Below are 23611 nucleotides of genomic sequence, written 5' to 3'. Positions count from 1 at the left end.
TGTGGTCAGTTCCACTATGCAATACTTTTTGTAACTTTTCAGAGACTACTGTTGTAACACAGGAGATACAGTGTAGAGAAACTCTGTAACTATGTCCAAAAAAAAATTATATTTTCTGTCTTGTTCTGATGGTCAGAAAAGGAGAGGGTCTGCTGAGCTTAGATCTGAGAGATTGAGTAGCACTGAAAGGATTAAATTTTGTGTCCTTTAATAATATTTGTAAATGCTAATGTTGATTTGTGACTAAGTCTAGAATATGCTTATTTTAGCATCTCTTTTTTTTCTTTTTTTTGGAAATACTGATTTTAATGACTTAAGAAAACATGCACCCGTATCTTTTGCATTCTCTTTAGTACTGCAGGTCTTTAGCATCTACTTGGCTATTATGTCAGATTTTGATATGATTAATGATGTCTGTACAGTACTAATCAGTGTGGCTGAGAGATACATAGGTAGTGTTTCATAAGAATATACACATTTGATATTTTCAGTCTGAAATAGTCTGCTTTAAGAGTATTTTTTAAAAGATTTTTGTTTTACTGTATGGTCTAGTTTGTTTCGCATAGATATTAACTTTTTGCTGACTGAAGTATGTGAGAATTTTAGTAGACAAATTCACGTAGTGTCTGTTTAAATACAAACTAAATGTTATTTGGTTTACCTCAATTGATTTGTCTAGGGGAAGGCTTTGCGTTCAAATTAGTTATGGTGTAGTACTGCAGTATCTACTGTAAGTACTCCAGCAGGTTCAAAGCTACCTCCACAACATAGGAGTATTCCTTCTGTTTGGCAGAAATGTCTGCGAAGCTTAATTTTGCAGGTAGATGTTATATCTGAACATAGAATGGTTTGGGTTGGAAGGGACCTTAAAGATCATCTAGTTCCAACACCCCTGCCATGGGCAGGGGCACCTTCCACTAGACCAGGTTGCTCAAAGCCCCATCCAACCTGACCTTGAACATTTCCAGGGATGGGGCATCCACAACTTCTCTGGGCAACCTGTCCCAGTGCCTCACCACCCTCACAGTGAAGAAATTCTTCCTTAGAACTAATCTATATCTACCCTCTTTCAGTATAAAGCCATTACCCCTTGTCCTATCACTACACTCCCTGTTAAAGAGTCCCTCCCCATCTTTCCTGTAGGTACTCTTTAGGTACTGGAAAGCTGCTGTAAGGTCTCCCTGGAGCCTTCTCTTCTCCAGGCTGAACAACCCCAACTCTCTCAGCCTGTCTTCACAGGAGAGGTGCTCCAGCCCTCTGATCATCTTCATGGCCCTCCTCTGGACCCGCTCCAAGAGGTCCACGTCCTCCTTATGTTGGGGACCCCAGAGCTGAACACAGTACCGCAGGTGGGGTCTCATCAGAGCGGAGTAGAGGGGGAGAATCACCTCCCCTGACCTGCTGGCCACGCTTCTTGTGATGCAGCCCAGGATACGGTTGGCTTTCTGGGCTGTGAGCGCATGTTGCTGGGTCATGTCCAGCTTTTCATCTACCGGGACCCCCAATTCCTTCTCCACAGGGCTGCTCTCAATCCCTTCATCCCCCAGCCTGTACTGATACCGGGGAAAAATGAAACTTTCTGCTATTCGCTAAAATGCTGCTCATTTTGCCTTCTTTGAAACCTGGTATTCTGTGGCATTTCCAAGAAGTGATGATCTGCAGGATGCTAGCACTACTCAAAGGCACACAGTTCCCTGTAAATGCCATATTCTAATGTGGGGAAAAAATAAATCTGTAGTAATACACCTCCACATCCTCTGATCTTTGGTTCATGTTCTGATTTAGTGGAACAGAATCGTCAGAGTTAAGACCTACGGCTCCTTATAGTTTACGCGAACATTTGGCATGCTGTTGAGGTTGTACAGCGTCATTGGAATTTCTGATTTACCATTCAGTAGTCTGTAAGCACAGCTTTTTAAAGATAATGAGTCTGAGCAGTAGGTACTAGTGAGTAGTATTTCTTTCTTTCCTATAAAATAAATTTCAATTCTGAGGTATTGAAACATGGTTGTTGTGCCCTCCGCAATTCTACATCTTCAGTTAAAAAACAAACAAAAACTTTCTTAGTCTAAAAATTCTTTTTATAGTCTTGCCAAGTTAGCAGAAAATAGAACTACTTAAAATGAGACTTTATAAAACGACACAGTTCGTAAAACTCACCTCTTTTATATCTTTTGCTGTCAGCAACTGTACTGTCAGAAATAATTACCAGTATCTCTTGCAGTGTAAGACTGTAAGTCACAGTAAGAAGCCAACAAATAAAAGAGAAAAGGAGGAGAAATCTGATCAAAAAAGCAATAATGGAATCAAGGACAACCCAGAGGCAAAGCCAGATGGTCCAGGAGATAATATTAACGAAGATGAAGCTCACACTAATAACCAAAGGAAAAAAGGTCAGTCTGAGCACTATGTGTAATGCAGTAAGTCACCATTGATACAGTTACCTTAATTCCAGTTAAATGACTTGATGAAACTTTTTGTTTTGCATTTTCTAGGTGATAACAGAATATATTGCTTTCTGGTAGGAAGCTTAAAACAGGCTTCTTTTCTCAGGTTTTGGAGTGTTCTGTTTAGTCAAACAGGAATTCTGGGAAAAAAGCAGCTTGTGTCCTACTGATGGTCTGTGGAGCTCTGACAGTTTCTGGAAAATTTTAGCGTGGCTGTACAAACAATTACTGTCTCTGGCATTTTTATTTCATTAACTAGATAGTGCTATGTTAATTTAACTTCATATATATGTGTGTATGTATTACTATATATACTAACATTTTAATTTTCATGTTTTACTATTAGCTTACACTTTGAAGTGAACACTTGAAAACTAAACCAGGTTATTAATTTCTTTTTGATCCAATCTGTTACGTTAAAAGTAAGAAACAAACCTGTATCTCATTTGGTCATTAGACTTGACTAGGCTGGAGAAACAGCTAAGAGAGTTTTAAGATATTGCTGCCATCAACTGTTTTTTTTTTCTTGCTTCCCTGCTGATATTTCTTCAGATCCTAAAGACTTTGTTGTTTAGATTTGTTAATCTTCCTATGTATATATTAAAAAAATATATCCTTTATTGCTTTTAATTTTTTTCAGTCTAAGTGCAAGTTTAAAGCAAAGCATTCTACAGGTGCAAGCTATATTTTTCCCCCACAGTGTGGATAACACATTTTTTGTCTTTGCTTATATTTCTTGGCTACAAAGGTATGAAGCCCACAATACCAATCAAGTATAGAACAGCAAATACTGTCATTAAATAAGTAGTTAGTGGATATTTTAGGCCAGCCTACAACAAAGTACAGCTTTGCCAATAATTTTTGATGCCCTCAAATGAACTTAATCCGAGTATCTCAAGGTAAAAATACAGTACCACAGCTAAATTCTCAGGAAAATTTTTACTGTTTGTGATTGAAATCTTTATTTTAGTGATTAACCTGATATGTTATTTTTATCTTTAAGTTTCATATGCAAGTTGTGAAATTATATAGTAATGATTTTGCTGTATAAATTTAACACTTATGTAGCTATAAATTCTTCGTAATGGAGCTTACATCTAAAAATCTGTTACATAAAAAAAGCTCAACTTCTTTTCATATATTTAAAGCTTAGGTAAGGTGACCTTTCAGTCTGAGAAATTCCTTTTTACTGCATTGATTATTGTTTAGTCATTCATCATATCTTAAAATTTCCACGTTAAAGTTTCTCCCAGTTTTTAAACTTTGAAATTAACTATTACTAGCTCTGCAAGAAGAATTCTGTAGAATCTTTTCAGGAGCTGAAACCTCAAGTAGTATTACAATTAAGAGTAATAAATTAACTTTTCAAGGCAACAAGCAGAAATGGGTGCCACTTCACCTGGATGATGTACGGTCAGACAGTCAAGAAAGACCAGGCTCTCGAACTAGCTCAAGATTTCTGCTGGAAACAAACAAGTTAATACCTCATAACAACAGACGGAATGAGACAAGAAGTAAGTAGTTTTCAATCTCTGGGTCTTTCTACTTGTGGCAAATAAAGTATAGTACCATGTGAGTAGGCCATTAGATTGGCGGTTTATGTTGAAACTTGACCTTGGCTATGGTAAGTAAAACCTAGTGTTACTATTTGCCAATAACCAGCAAAAAATAAATAAATTGTACTGTAGTTTAACAAATTTTAAATTGGAAAGTTTTGTTTAAAAGCTTACTGTCAGATATTTTTTTTTAACCTCTTCACAAATTGATCAGAGTTGTAATGTCTCAATCACTGACTCTGCTGAGTAACTGAGTTTGGAAACAGTCTATCTTTACAGCGTGTGCTTGTGCTCTGAATCAGAGCAGCATATATTTTTCTCTTCATGGCTTCCTACAGAGTCTTGGGCCACAGCTTTACGATGCAGAAGGTTTGGGAATAGTCTCATAAGGTGGCTGCTTTGTCCTGCTCTACTGCTGTTCCTGCAGCTTGTTGCTACCAGAGCAATTGCTTGTGGACCTACACTTTGAACTCTGTTTTGGCAGTTCTACTGATGTTGTTTTTTCGTTTAAGTTGGACCAATTCCCTCAGTTTCCTAACCTATTTCTCAGCATGGCCATGCAAAAAGTTGTACTAGCACAACGGAGGGAGAAATGCACCACATCTGGTACTGTTTCTGGTCCTCAGGTGTTCTGAATACAGCTTGTCTGATGGCAGAAATCTTAGGCTGAACGTAACTCTTTGTGTATTTGCATTTAAGTTTTAAAACTGCAATATACATTAACAATTTAAATGTTTGCTCGTTATAATAAGTGCTGGATGCTACTGAGATGGGATTTGTTTATGAAGTCATTTTAGGAATATTGATATAAGGGTGTGATCTGAATGTCTGAGGGATGAACAGGGGCAGGGGGAGGATTTTTACTAGTGTATCACTTTCTTCAGCAATTATTTCTCAGAAACCTGATGGTCAAATGACCAGAAACTTGTAGCATGAGCTCTACCTCAAGGCTCTAATGATTCAAGACCAGTTTCAGAATGAGAGAACATAAGACATCTCCTGCTCTTCAGGAGCATTGGCTGTTTAAATAAAAAACTTGTTTCAGTCTTAAATACACTTGCTCATGAAGGTGTTATATGTAGGACTTTTGCATGCGTCTGGGCCACGTGTACTCTCAGAGTGCAAAAATGAAACTGATTTGGGGAAGTAGTTCAAATAATGCCTATGCATTTGGGATCTCTAAGGTTGAGGGTAGCAAGTATGAAGGCTAAGGTCCAAATTCCCAGTGAGACACGTATACAGATTATGATATTCTAAAATTCAGAGTCTTATTTGACAGGAAGTGAAATACAGGAACTTGAATGTATGAGCATATGTGTTTTGTTGTAGGGTTCATTAAAAATAGTTGCTAGTAAGACAGGATTTCTAATACGAACAAAGAATCATGTCTTTAGTCAGTCCTGTGTTAAATTTAGCAACTCTTAATTTGATCGGAGTCTGTGTTCCCAGGCATTCCTCTGACAAAGAGGTCCCCTGGGATCTGGAAGACTATCCAATTACAACTTAAACTTTAAGCAAGGGTGACTGACTGAAGACAGAAGTCTCTGAGAGTGTCAGGAAAAGAGAAACAAATGGGATGAGAGAGTGTGTGTGAGAGAGGGGTTCATTTTCTCTCATGAGTAAAGTGAGAATTACACCTGTCCTTAAGTTTTTTGGTGAGTGGAGCCAAGGTGCCTGGGGTCTGGTTTGGACCTGCTTGCTTTCCTTCCTTCCTTTCTTCTTTTCTTTTGCTTCTCTCTCACTCTCTTTTGCTATGTGTAGACCACGTATTTATGTGAAAACCTTGCATAGATTCTTACGGTCATCTTAGATTTGCATCTGTTATCAAAAAGGGGTTCTTAACTTAAAAGCTCAATTTGGGGCAGGACTAGCAGAGAATAAATGATTGCTGTTAAATGGGTGGAGTCAGGGAAGTGGTAGATGGCGGCTTCTGGGAGGGAACAAGAGGGAGGCTCCGGAGAGCCATGGCTGTGGAAATCCTGCCCAGAGCAGGATTGTCAAGAGCTAGCAGCTCTTCCTAGCTCTCTCTAGGTATGGGTGTTGTCCACAGGAGGAGACCGTATTATCATGCCTAGAAGAATTGCATGATTATGCCTTCCTGACCCAAGCTGATCATAGGTATTGTGATCCCTGAGCTGGCACCAGAGTGTCCAGTTACTACAGAAGCATTTGAGATTGACTGCCAGTCAAGGCCATTTACTTTTCTTTATTGCTAACAGCTTCTGTCTGACTCGCCTTAGGCCTGGCTGGGCAAACCTTACCGTTTTGCCCTAGCAGCTTTCAGATCTGACCTTCAGCTTCAGCCGGCGTGACTGAGTCTGTGGATTGCCTGGGCGCAAAAGTTACGAGGGACTTTTTGGTGCTAATCGTGTATCCTGCAGAGTCATTTCCTTCAGCCATTCTGAGCATCCAGAAAATGGAGAGACACGCTTTTCAGTGCAATGTTTTGTGGTTAATACCTAGGAATAAATTGGAGACTACTTAATTATACTGTGTTATTTAATTATGATTGCAAGTATTATGCTTTTTTTCTCTTAAAGATTGGCGTCGTGATAGAGAAAAGAGAGATGATCACGATGAAGTGTGCAGCGTGAGAAGTGAGGGTGGCAGTGTTCGAGGATTCTCCAGAGGCAGAGGAAGAGGTAGAGGCAGAGGAAGAGGACGAGGCAGAGGAAACCCTAGAAGTATGCAAAGTAGTAGATGCTTAGCAAAAATTTTAAAACTATGTTCATAATGTTATTGTTTGCACACGAAGTAAGAGTTGTCTCAAAAAACATACCCTGTAGCTTAATATAATTAAGTAGCTTGAGTCTTTTTAAAATCAGATGCTGAAAACCAACAGTAAAATAGCAGTGTTTATCATGCCTTAAAATATTTGTGTGCTGGACTTAAAAGAAAGACAATGAAAAAATATTATGTTCTCTTTTATTTTGAAGTGAACTTTGAATATTCAGTTGGTTATCAAGAACTGTATGGGGAAGGAACTGACCAAGTATTTCAACCTGAGCTTAATGCTAGTGTGATGTATTACTATGGTGATGGAACAGGAGTGCAGATGTATTCTGTGGATGAAGCGCTTCTCAAAGAATATATAAAACATCAAATGTAAGTAGATTGTTTAATGTACAAATATTTTTAGAGATCTAGTTCAGATAAAATAACTCATTTCAAACAGTGTTTAATCCTTATTATCCATATAAAGATGGAGATTAAGGCGTTTCAATTGAACTTATTGATTTGACCATTACTGGTGAAAGTTTGAATTTATTCACTAGTGGGGTGGAAGAACTTGAGTGATGGGGAGGAATTTTAAGGAAGCTGTTCTGCATCTTGTGCTGTAGTCTGGCTCTAACTCGTATACCTGCTTTATTTATGGTACATAGACCTCTTTTTATGTTGTCATGTAACTGAGATATGGATGTCTCTGAGCTTGTGCTTTTGAGTACTGTTGGTCTGTTTGCCTATAAAGCTCTTCTTGGGTGATGTAGCTAGACGTTTCCCTTATTTGCTCTCAGTTTCACTTTGAGAAGTCTTGTTAGTTTTATGTTTTCAGAGTGTTTCACCTGAAACATTTAACTGAAAGAGAGTAGTTTTGCAATGATACTTGATTTTTCAATAATCTGAAATGTTTACTTTCTCGTGTACACCATTAGGCAATGAGAAACCATCTGGAAGACTGATTATCACCAGGACACAAGTCAAAAAGGGCCTGGAAACCACTAGTTCATTTTAAAGAGACAGTTTCCACCACTGGCAGATATTTCATCTTCTGTACTTGCAACGGCATTTCTCTGCGATGCCTTTGTGGTGGTTTTTGATTGCCCTTGTATTCCATAAAGCAACTTGCTTATTTTATTCTTGCTTCTTTTGTTACAGTTGACGCAAAAAGGAAGAAAAAAGCCTCTTTAAGGGCAGAAAGTATCTGGCATGTGGCTATCAACTTCAAAACTTCTATTGCAGTCTTTATTGTTACTTTTGCTGCCAGGCCCCTATGAGACCTGACAGTGGACATGTACCCCCATGTCAGGATAATCGGCCTGCACTGTCCTCAGACAAGTGAGGGAGGAGCACAGACACTCCACTGTTGGCCAGATTTCTGGGCATGCAGTGTAGAATCCAGACCTTCTAAGGTAGGACATGATGATGTCCCCTTCTGCTGAGAAAAATGTCAGTTACAGCATTGGTCACATCTGACTTCTGGTTGTATTTGTATTTTATTTTAGCAACAAGAGGTTGGCAGGTATCAATAGAAGACTTGGCATGGCTGGCTAACCAGAGCCATTGGTTGCTTGTCTGAAATAAACTCCTAAGGCAGTTTGATTATGGAGTTTGCTTTCCATGAGAGAGAGGGAGATTCTTGAGCAGGTTTAGAACACAACTTCACTATTTTTATGCTCCTTTAAAAAAAAAAAGAAAAGATGGTTTTGTTATCTATTCACTTCTTTTATCACATCAAAAATGATGGGAAACAGACTTTATTCATCAATTACCTATTATTAGCTTCTAAATGGGGATGGTTTTGTCTGCCTTTCATAATTTAGTTACAAAATATTAAAGTGACTATGCCAAAAAGGAAGTACGTAAAGAATAAAGCTACGCAGAACTGTTAGGTCTCAGAGTTCCTTATGGAGTCCAAGATAAATCAGGATATATTAGAGAAGTGAGGTTAGTTTGAATCCTACTGAATTGATGAATTTTAAAACAGTTTACCTGCTTAATAGGGAAAAATCTTGGGGACTGTGTCCAACTGAGTTGATATGTAATTACAGAAAGAAATACACTGCTATCAAGCAGCTTATGCTTGTCCCAAGAACCAGCTTAATGTACAAGAGAGAGTAATATTTGTATTGCATACAAAAACATCTTTAACGTTTTTAATTACAGGCTGAAGTTGTCAGCCTGAAAAGTTTCAGTGCTTAGTAACTCCTCAGTCTGCAACACACAGTAGAACTCTATGTAAAGTCCTCTTTCTTTAAAAAAGAAAGAAAGAAAGAAAAGTTCAGACATGCATCCAAGTCTGCATTGATTCAAGAATATCAAAGGAACTCTGAGGAAAATGAAAAAGAAAAAGCTGGAGGGGGTGCATGTGTGTTTAGGTTTGTCCCTCTAGTTGGAGCAAACTTGTGCGTTGTCTTCATTTATCATTAATGGTCTTTCACATTCCTTTTTCTAGAGTGATGGACATCAAGTGAGGCAGTTTGAGTCAAGTTCAGTCATTGTCCATTTCTGCTTGTGGAATTTTTAACTAGGTGAATCGTTACAAGTTTTTACCTTTACTGTATGACTGTAAAGGTAACATTAGTAAAATGTTGATATATGGCTTTTGTGCTTGCTTATCTTATAGATTGGGAGGGGAAAAGAAGTGTAGTAGTTCAGAACAGTAAATAGGATATTCTTGAAAGAAACCTTCTCTTTGTGCACAGTTGCTTCACTGATCAGTTTACGTGCCTCTGAGCAAGAGCTTAATTCTCCGAAAGCCTTATTCTCTTCTCTGCTCTGATTTAATGGCAGTGTTTTCATTTGTCGTATGTCTTACTGTCCAACTTTGAGACTTTATATTCATTCTGTCTTGGAGCTGAGTGTTTCATATAGAGAGCTTTTGCTTTGAATTTCTTTAGCTACCAAAAAAGTAGAGAAAGAAATGGTATCAAGCTTCTCCTTGGGTCAATGATGGCATCAGAGTCCTCTCCTCTTGGTAACTTTGGCCTTGATCCCAACTTCAGTGGAGACACTTAGCATTTTATACTTTGTTGAAATTAGAATTAACTTTATTTACATTTGCATGTGCGGTTTTTGGTGTTTTTTTTTTCCCCTCAGCATTTTAATACTCTCGTTTTATTTTTGCACTATCTCTATTTTTGTGTCATAGAATTTTAATTGCTCTCCATTAAATATTTCACTATCTACGTTTTCCTGAACCTGATGAGGAGTAGTATTCCTTGGATCTAATATGCAAAGTCATGGTACGATGTATAAACTCTGTGAAAGGCCTAGATTTTAGTCGTCATGATTAAATTGGGTTTTTTCCACTTTTTCATAGGATGTTTTCTCGCTCCCTTGCTTTGTGTGACAGATCATGAATTCCTTACTTTTTCTCTTCGCGAAGTATAAAACATCTTGACACCCTGATCATTTCATAGAGCAGCTTCATTGTTTTAAGAAGATTTGTCTTTCTACTATTTCTTTGTCCCTCATCTCTCTTGTTCTGTGGTATTGTCAGATTGCTGAAATGGTCCTTGTCCCTCTTCTCTTTATCCACTAAACATCATCTCTTCTTCTAGACTTTACCTTTCTCTGCGAACTGTTGTGCCTTTTGGTACAGTTTCATGACAAATACAACATTACTATTTTTGTTTTCTCATCTTCCCACAAGCATGCTTGAAGTAATGATTCAGAGTACATGTATGTGCCTCAACACTCAGATAGGATACTTAAACCTTCTAATGTACTGGAAACTGGCAAAAGAAAAGAAAAGATACAGTTCAGGATGAAGGTGCACTGATACTGCTGTGTGGGAAATAACTTATGCCCTGACTGTAAGCAGTAGTTGTCCTTCATCTATATGGAGGCTAAGAGAATGTTGTTTCCTTCTGTTCATGTAAGTAACAAGGGAGGGGATGGGTGAAAGAAAAATCGAGCATAGTTTTTCCTTATGCAGTTCATATGCACAAATGGAACAAGGCTTTGATTTATACCCCTCTGTACTGTACTGGATCATAAGTCTTTCTTAACGTGTTGAGTATGCATGCTGTTCTGTAAGTCTTGCTTATAATGATACACCTGTTGAAAGAACGATTTTGTTGATGCCAAAGTATGCTCTGTTTTTAATGGAAGACTTTAACAAGGAATCTCTAAGTTGCTATTTTAGGATTTTCTTTAACCTATAATAGGCTCATATTTGTATGTTTTTCTGCAGTGAGTATTATTTCAGCACAGAAAATTTGGAAAGAGACTTCTTTCTGAGGAGAAAGATGGACCAACAAGGATTTCTGCCTATTTCATTGATTGCTAGCTTCCGTCGGATGCAAGCTCTCACTACAAATGCTGCACTCATTTTGGAGGTAAAATAATTCACAAGTTATGTATGTAGAAAGTTGCTGCTTTGATTTTCTACTGCCATTTAAAGTCAGTGCTATGAAGTTAAGGAATATTTCTGTTTGCAATGACAAGGATTTTATAAAGAGGCTATAAATGGCAAAGTTTGTGTTTAGGGTTTATTTTCTTTTTTTTTTTTTTTTTTTTTTTGGATGGTGCTGGATACGTGAAGTTTTTAAAGTTTTAATATGCTTGTCACACAGGCCCTAAAGGACAGTACAGAAGTTGAAACTGTGGATCAGCGGATAAGAAAAAGGGTTGATCCAGAAAAGTGGCCAATTCCAGGTCCTCCTCCTTGCAGTCTGCCACCGACTGACTTTTCTCAGCTCATCAATTGTCCAGAGTTCATACCAGGCCAAATTTTTGGCTCACATACTGGTAAAGGATTTATTTTATAGAAACATAAGTTTAGGACTGTCTATGTAGCTTAGGAAGTTTGCCTCTTGATACTGATTTCATAACAGAAGTTGTACATTCAGTAACAGTTTATTCAGCTGGCATGCCCATCAGCCTTGCAGTTGCCAAGTCACATGGCTGGCATGGCTGATGTGAAGTAGATAAAAATGTCTCTTATGTGTTAACTGCTGTGACCATTATCCAGAATACAGTATGATGGACTACAGTCTTTTAGTATTAGTAGTAGAAGTAGTAATAGTAATCTTCAATTAGTCATAAAATCTGCTTCATTTTGGTAGCAGCTGAAAGTTAACTCTTTATTTGGTGTATCCTGGTTTTGGATGGTGATCTCATCCACATTATTAATAGGGAGATGGCTTTATTCGCTGACAGTCCTTGGCAAGGAAATCTTTTACCAAAACGTTGGCTGGAATTAGATGGGAAGAATAAAGACTAAGTTAGGCACCCGTCCATAGAGCTAGAGGATGGTGTGGAGAAAACATGTCCCTGATGATGCTGCTCTTGTTTTCTGAATAAAACATAATTCCTCTCAGACTGTTAGAAACTTTCCACGTAAATAAGTTGCTAGAATCGAACTTTTCCTAAAATGTTGAGTGAACTGTGAAAAGCTATCTCCTAAAAATGAAAAGAAATTCTGCTGCTCAGTGTTATATTTAACCAGAGAGGTGGAAAAATGGTAGCTGTGGTTAAAAGAAAGACTAGTGAAACAATTTAAAAAACCAAAACAAAACCAACAACAAACCAAAACCAAAACAACCCACAACAGGAACTGAACTACTGTTTTCCACTGCTAGAGTCTGCACCAAGTTCTCCAAGAGTGGGAAGCCCACTGAGTCCAAAGGAAAACACTGAAATGAATAATTTTCAGACAATGTCTAAAGGATTGTCTACAAGTTTGCCTGATTTGGACTCTGAACCTTGGATAGAAGTGAAGAAAAGGCATCGTGCATCCACGGTCAAACTAAAGGTAAAATCAAAAACCTTTAAGTTATTTAAATAAATGCAAAATGTGCCAACCTTCAGATTATACTGTAAACCAAGATTTTTTTATGTGTTAACATATGTGATGCTTGATAATGCAATATAGTTAATGCATGTACTTCTCACTCTACCAGACTTAGAATAACTAAGTGCATTTAAAATCCTGATCCAAAGCTCACTAAAATGGAAAGGAAATACTGCTGGTTTGTTGGTTTGGTGTTTTGTTGTTTTTTTTTCCTGCTGAGGTACAACAGTTGTACCTGTTGATTATTGAAAAATATATTGTAATGTGCATTGAGAATTGTTCTAAAAGGTTATGGCAGAATTATTTAGAACAGTAATTTACTGAATAAGCACCTGAAGGTGGCTGTATTGTTTCTAATTCCCGTACATTTCTTTATTTAAAGTGTTCTATCATGTTCTATTTGTCTCCCATTTGAATAATCACTATCCCTTTCAAATATAAAATGCATCACCTTTTCCAACTTAGGAAAGTGTTCCTACACCTGATCAAACATCAGATCCGCAACAGCCACCCCCGCCTCCAGAGGAACAAGAACAAGAAGAACTTGATTTTTTGTTTGATGAAGAGATGGAACAAATTCAAGGTCGGAAGAATAAATTTACTGATTGGTCAGACAGCGATTCCGATTATGAAATTGATGATCAGGACGTAAACAAGATTTTGATTGTAACACAGACACCACCGTATATGAGAAAACATCTTAGTGGAGATCGTACGGGCAACCATGTATGCCGTGCAAAAATTACATCAGAACTTGCCAAAGTTATTAATGATGGCTTATACTATTATGAACAGGATTTGTGGATGGAGCAGAGTGAAAATGACACTATGATGAAGGTAACTCTCTTCATTTTTGACCTGAAAACCATGCCTGTCCAAACAGTTCCGAAATTAATTTCAGCCATCTGCTATGTAATTGTAAAATGCTACGCTTTTTTGAAAGAAAAGTGACAGTAGTTGGCTTTACAGGTCTACTGAATTATCTTTATTTTGTTAATATTGTAAACAGTTGAAAGCAAAACCAGCAAGTTTTTCTTGTCACAAATTTGACCAAAAACATTGAATGAATATTTTTTAGAACTATTTTTAATGTTTTGGAGATGGTTCAGCTTTTCCAGTGTTTTCTTTTTCTATGAATAACTTGTTTCAAAACATTTGCAAACCCCTACCAGAGGGGAAGGGGGCACATTTCTGAGATGACATAGTAAGAGAGGAAGGTAATAAAGTCATTTTAAAGTAGTTTTATATTAAGGTTCTGTTTGCCTTGCAGCTTGTTAGAATGATAGCAATGTGAGCAAATGAAACTTTGGATTGCATGCCTTATTTATATAGAAACCATTTTATTTCCTAGCCTGTACGTGGGCCCCTGTCTTTGAGGCTTTCAAAACTTTACAAGGAGATTGTCAGCTTTGTGATCTTCTAATTTTTTTTTTTAAATTACTAGTTTTTAAAATATAATAAGCTGTAAAATTGCAGATGACTTGAACTCCAGCACTGTATAGGCAGAGGCCGACATGGCACGCTGCAGTCCTGTCACTTGCTGCTCTTGGTTTAAGAAACCCTTTCTTTTGTGCGAGCAAGCCTGGTGAGTGCCATGTCTGTAGGCAGTCCTGCTGTATCACTAGCAGATATTATGCGTACAGAAATACGAAGTTACCTAAACGCTAAGTGGTGAGGGGAAGGAGCTTCATCTGTGCGTAAGGACAAAGGTGGGTTGTGGGGTGGGTGGAAAGGGGGAAAGTAGCTTAAAGCACAAAATGTGGGTACAAAAAAGTGCTGACAAAAATAGAAATGAATGCTGAGAATAAGAGCAAGAAATAAAGGTAGAATTCGGCATATGGAGCTTTTATTACAAAGGAAATGGACCGAGAAAACCAGCAAACTGGAAGAGGACAGTGAGAAATAGTACACAGCAAGAGAAAATATTTAAATATTTTCATATTTTCTTTGTTGTTGTTGTTACATTCCTGACAATGATTTAACCAAGATTTTTCACATACAGCATGCACACATGCACATGTCCCACCCCACCTTCAGTTGAGTAGGGGCATGAGTAATTTGAGATGCTGCCATACATCTTGGGAAATCGTGTCCTTCTGCAGTTTATGCTACCGATTAAAAAAAAAACAAAAAAAAAAAAAAAAAAAACAAAACCAAAAAAAAAACCCCAAACGAAAAAACCCCACACAACACCCCCCACCCCCCCCCCCCCAAAAAAAAAAACAAAAAGCTGAACGCTTTATTTACAAATACTGGCTTTTCTTTAGGTGTAGCCTGAGGAAGGGAGCACAGCCTCTTCTGCTCCCCAAAATTGCTAGGACCTTCCTTGGCACGCTTACTGCAGAAGAAGGATGATTTTGGGCTGGGCAAGGGGCAGGATCTTGGTCATTTCTATTTCTTATATGTCTATGAAAATTTGCTTGTAGATGGCCTTGCTTGCCTCCATTGGTCCATTTGTTGGCATAACTGTCTCTTTTAGCTAGTGCAGTGTGAGCTGCATTAGGTTTTATACAGTGTTCACGGCAACTTTTTTACAATGTGTGCTAGAGACTCCTTCCATCTTCCTTAAAAGAAATCTGTACTGGCTGAGTATGGGTAGTTGTGTGTCAATTCTGGCTTGCTTATTTTCTCTTTTATGACATTCACCTGTTTCTCAGGGTGATATACATTATGATGCTTTTTGCATTTACAATTTGCTTTCTCTAATTCAGCAAGAGATTGAGAACTTTAAGAAGCTAAATCTCATTAGCAAGGAAGAATTTGATAATCTTGCACCAGAACCAATTGCTGATCTAGCCCAAGAAGTTCCTCCAGGACCTCCAGGGTTACAGAAAGTTAAGTAATACATATTTGGTTTTAGAATTTCTGTAATAAAGAACAATTCTGTAGGTGTTTTAACTCTTTCTGCCTATGTAATGTTTTAATTTTGGTTCGGTCAGCAGTCTGAAGGGCTTTTTCTTTTTCAAATTGCCAACTGTTCATCAGGAACGTGGTTTCCATTGAATTATAAGAAGCTGGTACTAGCACTTTTCAGGATATATATGAGCATCAAAAGACAGTGTCCCATTTTCTTGTCACCATATACCAACACCAGGTGCTTTTTGTGTAACTTGTCATTTACAATGTGTAAAGTAATAGCTAGTGGTGATGTGAAACATTTTTCTAGAAACCAGTATTTTTACAGGAAATAGGGATAGAATGAAGTGAGACTAGAAGAATTTTCTACTTGTATCATAACCTGTCTGAGCAGTCACAATGTCCAAATCTTATCTTTTGAGATGTTTCTGATTACAGTAGTATTATTAACATTCATTAGGATACATGCTAATAGCATCTTTACAGTAGCTGAAGAAAACCACCTCACTAAACCCACCACCTCACCAAAAAGCAAGAACGTGGTTACGCTTTCACCAGTGTTTTTCCATTACTTTGCTAGTGTAGATAGATAAGAACAAGCAGGTAAGAAGGAAGTGGGTTTAAATTTTCTAGCAAAGACATGCTTGAAACATTATTTCATAGTTTTGAGCAGTTTGTACTGCTTCTACACCAAGTGCTTTTATTAATTTGGTTATCCTTTGGGGATGTAGTTTACTTGAAATGAAACAGGCCTTTAAGATACTAGATACTAGGGGAGCTTAGGCTTTGAAATCCTAAATCTCTTTTGAAAATGAAAGTTTTCTCCTTCCTGCCTACAGGTTTAGCAGAGGAGCTGGCTTGTAATTTGTTAAGTACTGAAGTACCTCTGACAGCAGCAATAGCTCGATCGCTGCCAACAGCAGTTCCAGATTCCCCCTGCGTTCACCCTGGCTTCACCCCGCGAACACCTCGCACCCCGAGGCTACAGGATCCCAACAAAACACCCAGGTTCTACCCTGTTGTTAAAGAGGCACGATCCATTGACGTAAAGGTAAATGGAAAGACGTAATTTTTTTTTTTTAAAACAGGAAAAGCCTATAAAACTCATGTCTGTGCATACGATTTAACAAGCATGAAAAGGCAAAAAATGAAACGTTTGTACTTTGTTTATCTTCAAAATATTTACCATATTAATTCTTATTTCTACAAAATGGTTTCTGAGTTTTCTTTGTAACATTTCTTAAAAGTCCTTGCTGAAAAAGTGTCATGTCTGAAGATTTTTAATTTGTTACATAAGACCAGTTTTTAGGTTATGAAACTGGAATGTTGTGACTTTATAATGTGTCAGATAGAATATAAAATTTTTAGAATTTTGTTTTAAGAGGGAGCAAATGAGTGAAATCAAATTATGGAAATAAATCCTTTGTTTACTTTCTTAGACTCCCAGAAAAAGAAAAACACGACACAGTACAAATCCTCCCTTAGAATGCCACGTTGGTTGGGTGATGGATTCCAGAGACCACAGACCAAGAACTTCCTCTGTGAGGTAAATTTTTCTTTTTTTTCATAGAAAACTTGTTTGCAATGTCATTAGTTCTCACTGCTAATGGAGGAATAGGCTGCAATAAAAGACAATTTTATAAATACAGTGGAAGCAAGAAAAGAGCGACCAAGAAAGACAAAAACATAGAATACAAGGCTATTCAGAAGTAAACTAGCTAACTGACTATGTTCACAATGTCGTTTGTTGATCCATGATATATTGGCGGTAATACTACTTGAAGTACTGATGTTCACTTCAGTGATTTTGCCTTTAAGTGGTCATTTAAAATCGTGCATTATGGTAATGTTTAATTATTATCATCCAAAACTGCCTGTTTCTTGACATATTAGCAGAGAGTCTGATTTTCTTGAGGTGCACCTGAAAACAGATGACTGGGACCCCAGGCATCCATTGTAGTGGTCATCAGGTGACTGTACTATTCTGACAGCTCTTGCGTAGATCAGAACGGTTGAAAACTGATTCTGTAGAAGAGCACTGTTTATAGGACAGAAATATGTTTGTTTTTTCTTCAGCAGTTCCAATGCTTCGCCTTCAGAAGGAGCTCCACTAACAGGAAGTTACGGGTGTACCCCAAATTCTCTTCCAAAATTTCAGCATCCTTCTCATGAACTGTTAAAGGAAAATGGCTTTACTCAGCAGGTGTACCACAAATACCGTCGAAGGTGTCTAATGGGTAAGTTGTTAAATGTGCTTCCTAAAATTTTAGGTAGAAGTTACCACGTGTCATCTGATACCAGTTTTCTCCACATTGTTCCTCATCCTTATGTTTTCTTGGGAAAGGAAAGCAAAATTTATTTGATGCTTCTATTTTATGAACTCTGCTTTCCATTTAACTTTACATTCCCTGACAAAAAAATTACCCTCAAATTTAAACTTTAGTTACTGGAAGACCTTGTGTGTATGTATTACTAATGGAAAAGCACTTGAAAATATGCTGCTGAAAAATGAAGAAAGAGCTTTCCCCCCCCCCCCCTCCCCCCCCCCCTTTCTTTTTTCTTCCAGAGAGGAAACGGTTGGGAATTGGCCAGTCCCAAGAAATGAACACACTTTTTCGTTTCTGGTCCTTTTTTCTGAGAGATCACTTTAACAAGAAAATGTATGAAGAATTCAAACAACTTGCTTTAGAGGATGCAAAAGAACACTACAGGTATTCACTTTTTCCTGGAAGTTAAAAACTGTTGAGGTCTTACCATTTGTTTTAACGACTGTGACGTTTACATATATCTGCAGTGAACATTTTTAGTATTGGCTTTGACTCTTTGTAAATCTTTAAAATAGCAGTCTAAGTTATTTTAATACCAAAAATCTGTTTGCATATATTTGTGCTTTGCAGATATATAGCTAAAGGTGCAGCATTTCCTGATTTGTAATCGGTCCTGAATTCTACAAAATCCTGTAACTTGTTGACCGTGACAAGGCAGCTCTATACTTACTAACACCCATAAGATTCTTTCTTCCTTAGGTGAAGACATCCTTAACCTCATTCAACTTGTTCAGACTGCTTCTTGCCTCTCAAAAGTACCAGAAAAATGACCGCAAAGGAAATTACCACTGCCCCTCTAGCTCTTTGATATTATTCCCTTCCTTTCACCCAGTTCCCCCTACCTCTGTGTCTCTTAGTCAAAGAGACAAGGTAGCCCGATGTTTTGAATGCCAAATGAGGAAGTACTGGCTATGGAAATCCTGAAGTTCTGATGTGTAGTCTGAGACAGTGGAGCGATAGTTGATAGGGTGCAAAGGTGGCTTTAGTAATACCTTGTGTCTGTGCTCTGAGCTTTTTTGATGCTCTGATTATCCAAGGATACATTTACCAGGAGAAACTTCAGAAGGATCTTAAAGGGACTAAGGTGGCAGGAGGTGGATGCAGGACAGGAGGAGGTCCCAGCTATCTAGAGGCCCTAGGCAGCTCTGGTGGCAGTGCAGCAGGCAAAGCCAGAGTGTTACTTAAACACAGAGCCAGAAACCCTGGCGCTGAGGTGTGTGGGAGCTGAAAGGACACCGAGTCCTGCCCTACACATAGGGTTTTGCACTGGTGGTGGGTTCGGCTGACTTTTGGTCCGACCCACTATGGTTGGTTTTATGTTGAAACTGTTTATGTATACAAATGTACTGAAAAGGTGAAAGCATTTGTCTTCATCTTGTACGTGTGTGTAGTGTCTGAAGTTTGTAAGTTGAAGCTGTAGGACAAACCTGATTTTCCTAAGTCAGTGTTGATTATTTGTGAAGATGTTTTAGAACAACACATCAATAAAAACTGATGTGAAAAGGAAGTGTTTTTTTACAAGAAGGGTAAAATGAGACTGCCATTTACTTAGATGCAAGGAGAGACTGAAAAGCTTGCATCCTTCTGAGGAATGAGGAGTGTATGTATAAGATTTTTGTACCTCTTTGTTCTGTTACAGGTATGGATTGGAATGCTTGTTTCGATTTTACAGCTATGGCCTAGAAAAGAAATTCAGGCAAGAAATATTCAAGGATTTCCAAGAAGAAACAAAGAGAGATTATGAAGCTGGTAATTATCATAGGCCAGTCCCTGCTCACACCAGGGTAACTTTAGTTGGGAGATTAATCCCAGTTCCTTGGCACTGACTTGTTAACTAACCCAAGAGCAGCTTTTGTTCATGTTCCTTTTATCTTGCAGTTCTCTTACCCGTGTAGGTACCAGTGAATAATTTAAGTTTTTAATTAAATTTGACTTTTGTAAATTGGTAAAATTCTCTTTTTCCATTATTAGGTCAGCTATATGGACTGGAAAAATTTTGGGCTTATCTAAAATACTCTCAGCACAAGACTCCAACCATTGACCCCAAACTGCAAGAATACCTTAGTAAATTTAAGAGACTGGAGGACTTCAGAGTGGATGTGAGTTTTAATACCTATTTTAAATAGATATTTGGTGTACGAGTATTTTTCCTGCAAGGTAAACTGAGAACAGTACTTCATTTCACAAAAAGGCAGCTTTACAAATCCTGTCAATGACTAGAAAAAGCATGATTAAAAAAAATTAAATTCAAATGAAAAATGCAGTTTTATGCTGCGCATTCTTTTTTTGAACCAAAGTATGGTGCTGAGATGTGGTAGCTAAAATGTAAAAGGTGGTGATCCATTTTCATTGTGTAATGAAATAAATAGCAAAAAATAGTGTATTTGTCACTCATAAGACTGATGACTTTTATACTGTTTAAGAATTTGGCAAATGAGTTAATGGCCGAGTGGCATTTCTTAATGAACTGTGACAGGCATTGTCCTTGCTGAGACTTTACGTGCCAAATTCAATGTATCCTTCCTGTCGAATGCTGAATTCCTAAACTGTGTGAGTCCAGAGTATAGCGCTGCCGTGCTTTTCATAACTGGGTTATGGTGCGGTACGTTACCATCGTCCTCTATAATCCTCCATTTTGTAGGAGTTGTGGCAAACATTTGGGCAGTGACAATTAAAGAATGCTGTAAGACTGTTCCAAGTCCTTAATATGTCATGTACTTGCACTTCTAGCTAAACGGCCAGGAAAGCTTTAGAATATCATCAGTGAGTTGTAACTAAGATTACTAGGCCTAACTAAGGGCCTAATTATGGAATGCTCTGTCTTTTTGATCCTATAAGTATATGAAAAGGCAAATACCAGGCTGTACAGAAAAACATTTAACAGGTTGCCAATGTTTATTTTCAGCCTCCTATTAGTGAAGAATTTGGCAGAAAGAGACCGGTTGCTGCAACAGGTGAGGATTCCGGTCATCGCAGACATCAGTCCAATTCTTCTAAAACGCTTCTTGCCGCTAAACCCACGGCTGCCTGTCAGTCCCACGCACAGGGGAACGTTACCAGTGGGAATATTGTGCAAGCGTCCATAGGCCGTAATAATGCTGCCACAAAATCTATAGAAAGTGACATACCAGAAAAATAGACTTAAGACGAGCTTGTGCCCTTGAGAATCAACTTTTACATCACTCTTAATTTGGAGATCTTCAAGGCGAGCCAATCTAATACACGATTAAAAATGTATGGGAAGACAAAGGATTGGATTCTCTTTCTCACAGGATTTAGTTCCAAAACACTTACCCTAGGAGAGTTGCTTTTGGTTTTGGGATCATCGGAAGGATCCTAGGGAAGAATCTTTGGCTTCAGTATTGCTTTCCTCAAGCTTTTGTTTACAAAGAACTGCATTCCTTGCATATGCAAAAAATACTTTGGGGATGCCTTACATTTCAGCTCGTATTTCTTAAAAAAAAGGTATGACATACCCATGTTATTTACTGTGCTTTCTTTACCCCGACTTGCCCATTATTTGTATTTTACCAAAGCAAAAAAGAGGACGTTATATGTAGAATTTTAAATGTAAAGGAAGGATTTATGTGATTGGTTTGCTCTTGAATCGAACTATTAAAAAGTATGGTTTTGTGCAAAAGCACACTCGAGAATGTGCAGCTATATATGAAACTGCTTTTCTGGATTCTATTTAAAGACATAGTTTCTATTTTTTTCAGGGTCTCCATAGTTGGTATTTTATTAAGTATGGAGTTTGAGTGGACATAACTGGGATAGTTTTGCAGGTATTTCCTTCAGTACTGGTTCTTAATAACTCAAGCAACAGAAAAATACAGGGGAAAATGTTGATTTCATAGTGTCTTAAATTAACATACAGCATCTACAGTTTGTGCAGGTTGTTAAAATAGCAAACTATTCAAATTATTCTTGGCTTGAGAGGTGTCTTCATTTGAATTCTCTTATGATTATGAAGTACTCTCACAGGAGAGGCATAATTTTTGAAAGTGGCATATTTCAAGTAATAAAAATGAGTTTGGAGGGAAACAAAGTATTCCTTGTAAATTTTATTTTTTGCTTTATTTTGCAATATCTGAATGAAGTTCTGCTTAAATTAAATTGTGCTAGCTAAGCCTAATTAATTTCAAACAGGTCTTAATACAATTTCACTGAATGTAAGTTATTCAAATGCAAATCCATTTCTGCAGCTGAAAGACAGGGATGTTTATATCCTGTAATTTCCTAACAACTTCATTATTTTTTTTTTTAAATACTCAAAAAGACCTGAGTGGGTAACTTCTCTCTTCCAAGAGAGGGTAGGTGAGAAAAATATCAGCTTTTTGTTAGCTAACTGCACAAGACTTCAGTTAACTTTTTAAAAAAGTTACGTCTAGCACAAATGCCTTAATCCGTGCAGGTGTCCTAACTGACTGTGCAGCCACGTATGGGCTTTTAAACTTGTATCAGATCTCAGAGGTTATAAAAAGTCCATTAATTCTTCAGTCATTGTCTTGTGAATCTCAATGAAACAAATTACGAATGTTTGCATTGTAAAGGGGTATATATTAGCAGTGGCCTTCCCAACAGTTAATACAATTTCAATACAAAATTGAGCCTTTTCTAAGAAGTGGCCTGTTCTAAGTGAATTTAAATGAATGCATACCAATATTTTGGAGTAATATCCTATGAATACACTGAAGTGACACATCTCAATCCTGTGTTTGATCCATGCCTTTTGCTATCCAAGAAAATGATGCAAATGTAAATTTGGATTGAAATTGTATATACAAGTAATAGATTTAAGATATTTCCTTTCAATTTTTTCGTTGGAAAATGTGCAGATTAAGCTTTTAGTGTGTGTAATTTTGTGATATCTTGACAAATTTTATAAAAACAACAAAACCAAAACCCTAATAATGTTGTATATCAACTTTTTTTCCCCCAAAGTGTGAAGAAAAACAACTTGAAAGAATGTAAAGCTGTAGATTTGCATGTGAATTTCTGCTGCTTCTCGTGCACTAAGGTATCGGGGAAACCCAGCCCAGTAAAGGCTGAAGTGGTTCTTGGAACGTGAGCCAGCTTTCTTCAAATTCAATATTGATCTGTTTTTTCGCATGACTGGGTATTTGTCAAAAAAAAAAAAGACAGGTGAATGATAAATATGGCTGAAAGTGAAGAGAGTGAATATTTTACCTGCTCTCTGTCCTGTTGGCCTCTATACAGCTACCTGCTTAGACAGTGTCCCTTTATTTAAATAGACAAAAAACCATCCATGGCTCTGGCTGCCTCCCAGGAATGCCCCTTTCACTTCCTATGGGCTTGAATCTTCCCTCTCTCCCCTTGCAGACAGGTGGAAAAGAATTATACTTGGATTACTGATGTTTGCACACTGAGCTGAGACCAAAACTGCTGAATTTCAGAATAAACCCCAAAGACTTTGCTGGCTAAGCAGCTTGTTTCTCTACAGGGCTTAAAGTGGTTAATCACCTTTCAATAACTGGCATACTTGTGGCAGAGCCATAAATTTGTCTTGGAACAAGCACATAGGTGTCCAACATCCTTTCTGATGCCTTTTAGGTCCATTTAAGCCAACCTTCCATTTGTCTGTCTTAAGACTGATTGTGTTCTAATAGTAGTCTATTACTAAACAGTTAGCAAGTCTTAGACCTTTCCTTGTCTAGAAATTCTCCCATGTGCTTATTAAAGAATTTTGTTTCGGTTTGCTTTCATTTCTTCTGTTGAGAAATGACTGTACAAATATTTCAAAACACTACCCTGCCTAAACTCAGTAAGATTTTTCTTTTGTCATGCTGAAAATACTGGATTCTAAAGGCTTTTTAAACAGGGAAGGCAGGCAAGACTCGATTGCTCTTGTTCCTGAGGGAGACCTGATCATGTTTCCCTATGATG

The 23611-nt window shown here is 37.7% G+C and overlaps 1 protein-coding gene across 6 annotated transcripts in view; it reads left to right on the top strand.

Moving 5' to 3' along the window:
- LARP1B (La ribonucleoprotein 1B) overlaps nucleotides 1-22391 on the top strand; it is a 32495-nt gene extending 10104 nt beyond the window's left edge. Inside the window, exons 1-17 of one of the 6 annotated variants that reach the window (XM_075036663.1) lie at nucleotides 1198-1349; nucleotides 2225-2393; nucleotides 3818-3961; nucleotides 6544-6687; nucleotides 6940-7108; nucleotides 10920-11064; nucleotides 11302-11476; nucleotides 12310-12482; nucleotides 12987-13358; nucleotides 15233-15356; nucleotides 16217-16428; nucleotides 16817-16923; nucleotides 17454-17614; nucleotides 17944-18088; nucleotides 19344-19453; nucleotides 19676-19803; nucleotides 20610-22391. In XM_075036663.1, the coding sequence (XP_074892764.1) occupies nucleotides 1314-1349; nucleotides 2225-2393; nucleotides 3818-3961; nucleotides 6544-6687; nucleotides 6940-7108; nucleotides 10920-11064; nucleotides 11302-11476; nucleotides 12310-12482; nucleotides 12987-13358; nucleotides 15233-15356; nucleotides 16217-16428; nucleotides 16817-16923; nucleotides 17454-17614; nucleotides 17944-18088; nucleotides 19344-19453; nucleotides 19676-19803; nucleotides 20610-20843 (2748 nt within the window). In that variant the 5' untranslated portion in view covers nucleotides 1198-1313 and the 3' untranslated portion in view covers nucleotides 20844-22391. Of the gene's footprint in view, nucleotides 1-1197; nucleotides 1350-2224; nucleotides 2394-3817; nucleotides 3962-6543; nucleotides 6688-6939; nucleotides 7109-7880; nucleotides 8134-10376; nucleotides 10602-10919; nucleotides 11065-11301; nucleotides 11477-12309; nucleotides 12483-12986; nucleotides 13359-15232; nucleotides 15357-16216; nucleotides 16429-16816; nucleotides 16924-17453; nucleotides 17615-17943; nucleotides 18089-19343; nucleotides 19454-19675; nucleotides 19804-20609 lie in introns of those variants that run through there. The other 5 variants (XM_075036644.1, XM_075036653.1, XM_075036669.1 and 2 more) reach the window with 5 other exon arrangements.
- The last annotated feature ends 1220 nt before the right edge of the window (nucleotides 22392-23611 follow it).

This window comes from Buteo buteo, chromosome 1 (assembly GCF_964188355.1).
Source record: "Buteo buteo chromosome 1, bButBut1.hap1.1, whole genome shotgun sequence".
Taxonomy (NCBI): domain Eukaryota; kingdom Metazoa; phylum Chordata; class Aves; order Accipitriformes; family Accipitridae; genus Buteo; species Buteo buteo.
Note: the sequence above shows the minus strand (reverse complement) of the source record. Positions and strands in the feature narration are given on the sequence as shown.